The sequence below is a fragment of the Sander lucioperca genome, chromosome 14 (genome assembly GCF_008315115.2).
Source record: "Sander lucioperca isolate FBNREF2018 chromosome 14, SLUC_FBN_1.2, whole genome shotgun sequence".
NCBI classification, from domain to species: Eukaryota; Metazoa; Chordata; class Actinopteri; order Perciformes; family Percidae; genus Sander; species Sander lucioperca.
Window position 1 is genome coordinate 29,204,757 of NC_050186.1, and position 10,540 is coordinate 29,215,296.

The 10,540-nt window shown below is 39.1% G+C and overlaps 2 protein-coding genes across 2 annotated transcripts; both read left to right on the top strand.

Moving 5' to 3' along the window:
* Positions 1–3,028: 3,028 nt before the first annotated feature.
* LOC116036890 (pyrin domain-containing protein 1) lies at positions 3,029–6,423 on the top strand. Its single transcript, XM_031280525.2, has 2 exons — positions 3,029–3,670; positions 6,362–6,423. The coding sequence occupies exons 1-2, from the start codon at positions 3,388–3,390 to the stop codon at positions 6,421–6,423; spliced, it is 345 nt and encodes a 114-aa protein (XP_031136385.2). The 5' UTR covers positions 3,029–3,387.
* A 174-nt stretch (positions 6,424–6,597) lies between these two features.
* On the top strand, positions 6,598–8,279 carry LOC118493040. The gene has a single exon (XM_035991151.1). It carries the CDS (start codon positions 6,598–6,600, stop codon positions 8,203–8,205), a length of 1,608 nt encoding a protein of 535 aa, XP_035847044.1. The 3' UTR covers positions 8,206–8,279.
* The last annotated feature ends 2,261 nt before the right edge of the window (positions 8,280–10,540 follow it).

A 10,540-nucleotide genomic window follows, 5' to 3' on the forward strand; every position in this document is an offset into this window, starting at 1 on the left:
CCCTGCACCGCGCAGCTTAGTTTAGATGTAGACTGTCACAGAGGACAGAGTAACTCCACAACAGATAGCAGACGGTCATAAGTCGTCTCGAGGTTTACCGGTTTACCAGTAAACGCAACATTTAGTCCTGTCTGTGTAGTCTTTCAGACAACAGCAGTGACCAGTGCTAGTTTGAGTCTGTTAGCTCATAGCTTTAGCGGCAGACTGTTGTATGTCCCGCTGTTGGATTCCTCTACAGTGAAATACAGTCACACTACACCGTTTAGCTGTCAGCATTTTAGCCGTGTTTAATCCAGTTACTACTGTAGCTAACGGTAAGCTAACGTTGATTGATATCTTTTTATTTTGAATATGTAAATAAAATAAAACATCAGAAAACAATAGTAATAAAAAAAAAAGTTAAAAAATAAAACTCCCTAATTTCCAGTACTAGACCTCTATTTACACATGCAAAAAGAAGTAGGAAGAAGTAAAACTGATGTACTCCTACCTGCTGTGTAACGTGTTATTAGTGTTTACTGTAGCTAACGGTAGGCTAACGTTACCTGCTGTGTAACGTGTTATTAGTGTTTACTGTAGCTAACGGTAGGCTAACGTTACCTGCTGTGTAACGTGTTATTAGTGTTTACTGTAGCTAACGGTAGGCTAACGTTACCTGCTGTATAACGTGTTATTAGTGTTTACTGTAGCTAACGGTAGGCTAATGTTACCTGCTGTGTAACGTGTTATTAGTGTAAAGTGACCAGATTTCTGAAACAAAATCAGGGGACATTTTCATCTCAGAAGCATGAATACCTCCAAAACAGGTAATGTTTTTATCTTTGTAAAACTTCAAACGGGGACACTGCCCCAGGGGCGTCACTAGACCTGGAGCTGCACTGAGGCACAAGCCCCCCTAGTCCATGGACGTGCTCCCCTGTAAGAAAATGTTTAATGTTTAAATGCATCAATCTGGTGCACATTGAAAAGAAATTCACAGGTTAGACTTGATTATTCTTATCTATGGATGGAAATATTTGTGCTGTAGCCTGAACTATTTTTTTCATATTTTTGCATTAATGTCACTAGGAAGCATACCAGTAGAAATACTTATTCATATTTGTAAGTGGGATATATATAAGTAAGTGGGATTGTCTGAAATCTGGCAATATAATTACCATTATGGTGGGATACACTGGCTAAACAATTTACAAAAAACGTCTGTGCTGACATAAATAGTTTACATGAGAATACATTATAAAGTTGGAGACCATGTAGAAATTTTGTTGCAATTTCAAAACCGGATTACTCAGGAGCCGCTTGTTGTACCGATGCATGTGTTGAGTGAAGAGTTTCTGTGATATTTCACAGAGAGTAATGGATGTGCAGAGATTTATGCAGAATGCAAATATAATAACATTTCATGTAAGTTCAATGTTAATTAATTTTCTTGCAAACCATTTGTCACAGCAAGGGGGTTAACACTTTAGCATGCACTATATCCATGTCCCATTCTCATTAGGGGCTGAGCCCCCCTAAAGGTCTGATCCTAGACTCGCCCCTGCTGCTACTTCATACTTGTACTCCACTACACCTCAGAAGGAAATGTTGTCATGTTTACTGCACTACATTTATCTGACAGCTTTTGCTTTATTGCTTCAAGCTGGGCTTGTTTCTGTAACAGCTCATTGAGTATCAGATACAATTAAAACTATTGAGGAAGTATTTTCCTTTGACATTGGTCCAGTATTAAACGAGATCGCTGCAGTCGGCAACGGTGAAACAAGCTACAATGTAAGTTAATAGGACAATTGCCCAGCTTGTATTTACGTTCATAAAAGTGCTCGTTTTGCCGCTGACAGACTCAGATTAATATTTTAAGTGTCAGACAACATTATGGAAAGGATTTCTAAGAAGGTCGACCTTTCTGTTAAAGAGTAAGATCCTTTTTTAAAACATAAAAAAGTCAGCAAAATTGCGTTCACTGAATCCATGTAAATAAACAGCAATTTTAGCATCGTAAAATATGGGCATTCTAAAACATTTCTGAGCTCTGAGCAGTCCTTGCTCTGGCTGTCTTGAGCCTGCATGTGTAGGGTGCACGTTTGGTCAATGTTTTCTTTCTTTCATTCCAATTTCGGGTCTCTCAGTCACAATGAAAACTGGGGACATTTCCAGGGACAGGTCACCGAAACCGGGGACTGCCCCCAAAAACCAGGGACGTCTGGTCACCCTATATTAGTGTTTACTGTTATTAATGCTAGGCTAACGTTACCTGCTGTGTAACGCGTTATTAGTGTTTACTGTAGCTAACGGTAGGCTAACGTTAGCTGCCGTGTAACATGTTATTAGTGTTTACTAGCGTGACATGCAGCGATGTTTCTGGTGCCTCTAACGTCTGTTTTGGAGCATCAGACATTTAAGTGGCACCGTAATCCGCATTGCTATTTCATCCGGTAGATACCGGGCACCGATTTTAACATGCGCCGTTAACGTGAACAGAAAATTGCGCTGCCTGTATCTTTTCACGGCAAATGCGCATGTATGGAAAGCGGTCGCACAGCAGTTGGAATGGCATACTCCTTCATAGTATCCTTCAACAAAGGAGGAATGTTGCACAATATGGATGTGAAAGCAGTTATAATTAGCCTATGTGACAATAAAATTTGTTTTGGTTAAAATCAACAAATAATCGTGATAATTAATCGTTATCTCAATATTGATCAAAATAATCGTGATTATCATTTTGACCATGATCATGCAGGCCTACTCAGAGGCATCGCAGAAGATGCAACATGGGTTGCATCAGGCTGGTCCATGTGAGCAGGAATGTAGCAGTGGGGCAGGCTTATCAGTTTTAGGGGGGAGAGTTTGGTTACCCAGGCATCCCAAGCTGTCAGGAGCTCCTCAGGAAGGAGCAGGTTATCCCATTCTCTTGGCTTGTCCCACAGGCGTAGAAGAGTACTTTGGTTTTTGTGGTGAAGTGAAGGAGACCCACAGGGTCATAGTGACTAGCCAGCACCAGATAAACATTGCTGATGCTCCACAGTCAGTTCTACTGACCATCTGATACTGTGGTGGAGGTGAGTGCTCGCTCCCATCATGTTTGCAGGGATGTGTGCATGCACGTCCCACCAACAGAGAAGTCTGCATCACCAACCGTAAACTTTATTATACTCCAAAAATAGGCGGGGCGTTTCTATGCCTCCACTGAAGAAAACTCTGAGACCTGCTTATATTATAGACTGATTTAATTCTTTGTTGGAGGATATTTGATCATATTTTTTATTTTATTTAAGAAGCTTCTAAAATATTTTAATTATATGTGAAAACAAACTCAACTCTTCCCCCATGATAAGGTCACCATAATGTTCAGTCTTTCTCTTTTGCAGTGAAAACTTGTCAAAGATGGAGATAATGTCTGATAAAGAGGTGCTTTTGAAGACACTGGAAGATTTGGAAGATGAAGAATTCAAGAAGTTCAAGTGGTTCCTGCAGGATCCTGACATCCTGGTAGGATTCCAAGCCTTCCCAAAGAACAAACTGGAAAAAGCAGACATGCTGGACACTGTCGATAAGATCATACAGACCTTCAGCCATCAGTCTGTAGAAGTGGTGAAGAAGGTTTTAAAAAAGATTAATAGGAATGATCTGGTGGAGAAATTATCAAGCACCAGCCCAGGAGCACAAGGTAAGATGCAGGAGGACTAACACATCAAACTGAGTGACCATACAAGTCTGCTGCCTTTGAGTATGTATATGTAGGGTTTAACGCCCAACGAGGTGTCCATTGTCAGGTATTAACGCCGAAGTTCATTAATACCTTACAATCGAAATCTAAAGTTTTTCCAAACAATAACTCTGTTTCCCTGGCTACGCTTGAGGGTTTGACTAATACCTGGAACAATCATTCCCATCCCATAAGATTATTATGCAACGCAAACGTTATTCCCTGCTTCAGGAAATAGGAAGGACCTTAGATACGACTTGCCACCCTTAGCAACGGGAGATATTTATAGTCTGCTCAGCTCGTAGAATCCTTCAGCTAAGCTATTTATTTATTTATTTATTCGGGACAGTGCACATTAATGAACAATCTAACATTTCTATACAGACTGTAAACGAGCCAGGTTATAGCATAAATGCTAATTTTCACCTGTAGTCCCGAGGCAGGGAAACAACAACATACAAGATAATGCAACACAAAAGAATATGACAATATACAATATCAAACAAGAAACACATTAGCACACATTCAAGCAGGTTACATTACATCAATAAGATTAGTCAAAATGATGACGTAACTGGGAACTTTTAAGAAGTTGTTTAAGGTGCTTTTTAAATGTGCAGTAAGTTGGACATTCGACATACGAGAGCTAACGCTATGCTAGCAAGATCCAAAGTCAATAACATTGTGTACAGTTGGCAATCAGTAAAAATAATTAGACAGTATGTTGAACAACAAGACAAGCTAGCTATCAGCCATGTCATTGTCCCCAAAACAATGTAACAACTTTTATATCGACAATTGTATTCGCGATGTGTAACGTTACTGTTTGCCGCAGCCTGAATTAGCGACCTGAACAGTGAACAGGATGTGAGATAACGTTATTCTCTGTGAAACAAAGTCAGTTCAGAGGGGCAGTATAACTTACTTCCTGCAGCGTGTGTGTTAGCGCCATCCTGTGGTGTTCAGAGGACGAGTTGGAAATAACAGATCCACAATTCCTTATTGATATAATGTAGCGCATTCATTTAGAACAGTAAACAGTCAGTTTCACCGGAACTCCTTTAGTAGGTGTCCTAGATCACTGTTTTATGGACACCCTGCAGCCAATCAGAATCGAGTATTCACCCAGACCATAGTATAATTCAGTTTATGCCAAACAAAAAAGCAAAAGGAACAGCTACCTGGTAAATAGTTTCTTTGTTTATAAAAACAGATCGGGACAATTCTGACCAGAATAAAACCTCAGCTTCAGAGGATGATTCTCTGATCAGTGGTGTAAGGTAGTTATGATATTATGACAGGCGCTAAACTAGCTACTGTATATCGTCTTGTTATATGAGAAAATAGAGACTTTGAACAACATTAACATACATACTACCCAGCAATAGGACTGGGTACTGGATTCAACACTTTTTAGGCCCTGACCAAAAAAATCAGTGTTCAGGAGACAATATCAAGTCACGATATTATATATATATATATTATACATGTACTGGTATCGAAACAATTGCTGGGTAGGTCTGAACGATACTCAGACCTACCCAGCAATCATCGCTGCATAGGTGTATGAGAAAATATGCCAAAGGAAATAAGACATTATTGATATAATTAATTTTTTTAGTGCAGCCAATGTCAACTGGCGGCCCGCGGGCCACATCCGGCCCGCCAAAGCGTTTAGTCTGGCCCGCAGAATAATCATGAATTCAGAAAATGTGAAGAGGAAAAAATGCGTTCTGTTATTTAGCATTTCAAGCATTTACAGCAGGTAACATTACACAGGTAGAGCACAAACCCAGCCCCTGTATGTGCATCTCTATTCACATGCCGGGATTCTGTACAGCGATGCCTGCGTTCCACACACACAGCTGAGCCGAGATGTGTGTGCGTTAAAACACGCAGTACCTGACTGGGAACGATACAAAGAGGATTACCAACGGCTGCTGGGGCAGATCAACTCACGCTAGTCTCGTTACTGTAAGTAGGCTACAATTAAACCTTTGTGAGTGAAAAGTCAATACTTATCAATGCACTCACCTGTATAGACCTGCATAAACATGTAGAAAGCGATATTTCAATCTGCTCTGTCTGCTCAGTCCACTCTTGGAGGATGGCTGAACGAGCCATCCTCTCCGCTGGAGCGGTAAACCTATGGATGTATTATAAGACCAAAACAGATGCATGTGGCTACTTAATATGCACGTGAATGACGCGATCGTTATGTTGGCGTTCTTCATTGATGATGATGATGGTCGTATTATTTTGCAACAGCATCGTTTCATTGCAAATGGGGCATACATGAGGAATGCATAGCCTGCTTATCAGTCCATTCATCATTCACCATTACCTGACAACAGCCTTTCTTTCTGAAAGCATTTTCCACCAATCAGGACGCTGCATCCTACAACCATGTTTCCGAATCACAGACTTTAACCATCACTCCTCAGTGACCTGCCTTCTAGTCTGAGATCTTTTTCTACTTAAAGAGCCAGTTATCATTATGGAGTTCCCATGTTTTTTAGGAGTTTGCTCACACTAATACATGTAAAAAAAATTAAATATAGCATTAATTCAGTAAGAAAGTGAAAATTTCAAACAAGAATAGGCAAAGTATATGGCACTGTTTTTAAATTAACGCGAGTTCTTTGAACACAGGCGTGTCTCCATCTAAACCTACCGCCCTGCTTCTGAACCCTACAGTGGACAAAGCTCAGTAAGTAGATAGAATAAAAGTGTTACCACTTTTCTTTGAGTGATATAAATTACAGATGCTGTGTGTTTTTAGGTCTGTATAACTGAGTTATGTTTGTTTGCACACACAGTTGCATTAGAATAGAGAGCTTTTCATGAAGTGGACTCATCCTTATTAAAAGACCTTGGTCAGTAGAGTGATGTTGTTTATGTCTTTACTTTTCTACAGGAATACCAACACCTCATCCAAATATGACAACATCCCCTGCAAAGTTCTGATCCAATCAGGATCTCCTGCTGTGTATCGGCTGATACCAAGGAAAGAGAACATTGGATCTCTGACAAGAATGACTCTTGGTGAAAAAAATCCAAACAAAATAAACAAAACCATCTTACTTGTTGGTGAAACAGGAACAGGAAAATCTACTCTGATCAACGCTCTGGTCAACTACGCCATGGGAGTGGAGTGGGAGGATGATGTCTGGTTTCAGATTGTAGAAGACGAGAAGAGAAGTCAATTAGAAAGTCAGACATCAGATGTGATCGTGTACCAGATCTTTGGTTTTGAAGGTAAAACTCTGCCCTACTCTCTGACCATCATCGATACTCCTGGATACGGAGACACCAGAGGGACTGATCATGATGCCATCGTCAGTAAAAGATTATTAGACTTGTTCCAGTCAGCGGATGGAGTTCATGAGATTAATGCAGTGGGTCTGGTGCTGAAAGCGAGTGAGAATCGACTGAGTGACCGACTGAAGTACATCTTTAATTCAGTAGTGTATCCGTTTGGAAAAGACATAGAGAAGAACATTGTCGCCCTCATCACACACTCAGATGGTGTGACTCCAGAAAATGCTCTACAAGCTCTTGAGGCTGCGAAGATTAAATATGCCAGAAATGAGAAGAATCAGCCTGCTCACTTCCTGTTTAATAACTGCCAGGATGAAGACAGAACAGAGAACATAAGAGCTCTTAAATTTGCACATGAAACAACAACAGAAGGAATGAGTCACTTCACAAACTTTCTGGAAAAAACTCCACCTCAAAAGATGCAGAAAACCGTGGACGTCCTGAACGAGCGCAACAGACTGACAATCTGCATCCAAAACCTGCAAGAAAGAATTAGGTCTATAGAACTGAAACAGAGAATTGAAAAGGAGAATCAGGCACTCCTGAAGAAACATGAACAAGACATAAAGGATAATAAGGAGTACACAATAGAACATAAGAGCATCTGCAAAGTTAAAAAAGACATAAAGGGAGAAAGGAAGTGGTGGGCATTGTGGTTAAATAAAAATGGAGCTCTCTGCTGTACAAAGTGTGAAGAGAACTGTCACTATCCATGCGAATTGGTCCATCACGTAATACTCTGTGAGATGATAGACTTCAACGACACATGCAAGTCCTGTGGGTGTCATTATTCATGTCATGTGAAAGAGACCTGGAGGTATGTGGAGGAGGTAATCATAAGCAATGTGACCGTAGAAGCTATGAAAGAGAAGTATGAAAAGGGTCGAGCAGGCTTGGATAAGGCAAAAAGCCTTTTGGAAACTCTTGAGAAGGAAATAGAAATTCTTCAGAAAGAAAAAGATCAGTTGTTGGAGGAGTCCTTTCAGCATGTTGTCAGACTGGAGCAGATCGCCCTGAAGGTTGATGCAGTATCCACTCGTGACCACTTGGACTTCCTGATTGAGAGGATGAAGGACACAGCGAAGAAGAGGAAACTGGAAGAGATGAGAAGTCGAGCTGATGACAAAGAAGGAACCACAGGAGCTGGTAACGCAAAGAGGAAAAGAACTAGATGAACTAGAATGACTGAGAGCAAACAGCTGTGTAGAAAACAAGGTCTTCACTGGTGATCAAATGGGTTTTATATAATTCTGTTAAATGTAATCACCTTTTAAAGTGCCCATATTACGAAAAAAATCACTTTTTCTGGGATTTGAGGAGTTATTTTGTGTCTCTGGTGCTTCATACAAACTTGGAAAAAAACCATCCATGGTGTTTAGAGTGAGATACGGTTTCTGAATGTGTCCTGCCTTCAGTCTCTGGGTGAGCTGGTCAAAATCTGTACGGCTTTCTACGTCATTGGCCAAAACGTTTTGTGTGTGCTAACCACTTTAGCTAATACCACATCAGCTAACTAGCTGTTTCTCAAGGCAGGATTAGCCGGGAGTCTTCTTCTAAACGAGGGCGCACTTCCAACTTTGTGTAGAATACCTGCAGAACAGGACATGTAGGTAGTTCTATACAATTTATTTTGTAGATTAGGGTGAACTCGTGTGTGTTGTAGCAGTGTTTTGCTATTGAGAACGAGGTGGCTAACCCCTAACCACTAGCAGCACTAGCTTCTAGCTAGTAGTCCTTACCTGAGCATGTGCGACTCCCAACAAAGATGGGATAGAAATGTGATGTCTCACTCTGTAGCTAAAACAGAGAGCTCAACACACAGGGTGAAAAGAGGAGCTGCAGCAATGTGCAGTACAACTAAAATATGGTGTTTTTTGAAAATTAAACCATGTAAACCTATTCTGGTACAACCTTAAAATACAATTATGAACCTGAAAATGAGCATAATATGGGCACTTTAATTGTCAAAATTGTAATTCCTGCATGGAAACAGCTCCCTCTGTGATGTAATAACTGTTTCTGTTTATTCTTGTAGTTTCATGTTTAATCACCAAAAGTTACTTCACTGAACAGATTAGAGAACAGCTCTGGTTTTAAATGCAGTGAGGACCCCCCCTGCTGTTTAATGTTGAGTACATCAGCTTCCTCCTCTATATCACAAACTGAAGTCAGATACTGTTGTACACAAATACATGTATTGTTCTTTACTTTCTTTGTGTGAATTAGATGTTTTTAATGTTTTTCTAATGTGCTGTTCAGTTAATACAAGGCTGTGATTCATGCTGATGTGTATTAATGATTATCTTGTACTTTTTGGATCATCAGCAGCTTTTTCAGTCTGTTGAACTTTCTGCTCAACTTTCTTCAATGAACATGTATTTCTCTTTTTTATGTTAATGATATCATCAGCAGCTTTTTGAGTTTCTTTCTTTCTTCAAGAAACGTCTATTTCTCTTTGTTATGCCATTTTATGTTATAGACTTAGTCCTTGCCTCACTAGAAAAACTCATATATATATATATATATATATATATATATATATATATATATATATATATATATATATATATATATATTCACATACATTCATAAAAAATTGAGTATACACTTGAAATTAAAGTTATTAATATGTTGATGTGTTGAAACATTGAATGTGAATCAGTCTAATAAAGTTGAGGTCAAACCCAATCAAACTTGTGATGTTTAGTATTTGATATCAAACATTGTTGATATAAATAATTGGAGGACGTAGAGACAGAAACTCACCACCTTTTGGTCATGTTTCCTTTCATGTTTCAGTTGGACCTCAAGACATGATCAGCCAATCAGAAAACACTCCTATTATTATTATTATAAATACAGAAGATAATCAGTTTGGGAGTCTGATAACTGACAATATGAAACAAAGTTTATTAAAGTCAATAAAGTTTTGATTTGAAGGGAGAAGATCAACCAGCAGTGATGTTTCCTGTTGACCAGCAGGTGGTGAAAGAAACTAACTGGAGCTGAAACAGCCACTGGAGCTGGAAATTATACATCCTTTATAGTTTACATAGTTTAATAACATGGAAATATCATCACTGTCAAATATCAATCTAAGCACGCTGTTAATAAACTGTCATATCATCTACCTCATAAAGACACCACTTACATTAATCATCCCATATTTATTCCAGCAGCCTTTGCACTCGGCACTATTGTCTTACTCTTAACAAAGTCCATTGTTGTTGTTGTTTAAAATATATAGTTATATTAATATCTTTATGTCAGGGACAAAGCAATGAGGAGAACAGGAGTTTTCATTGAAAGAGGTTTTTTTATTAACCTTAAAATATGCTAAACAATATAAACCAAGAACTTAATATCTGGGCCTTTTAAAAGATGTCAACAAAATATAACTATACTAGGGCTGTCAAACGATTCATTTGAATCGTGATTAATCGCTGAATTTCTATAGTTAATCGTGATTAACTGCATGTTTTATCACACGAATAAAATTCTATTATTTTG

Bases quoted from the DNA above. Each gene is read 5' to 3' on its own strand.
- LOC116036890 (XM_031280525.2), top strand. From the start codon at position 3,388: ATGGAGATAATGTCTGATAAAGAGGTGCTTTTGAAGACACTGGAAGAT. The intron at 3,671-6,361 runs GTAAGATGCAGG...CTTTGAACACAG, and splicing joins CACCAGCCCAGGAGCACAAG to GCGTGTCTCCATCTAAACCT.
- LOC118493040 (XM_035991151.1), top strand. From the start codon at position 6,598: ATGTTGTTTATGTCTTTACTTTTCTACAGGAATACCAACACCTCATCC.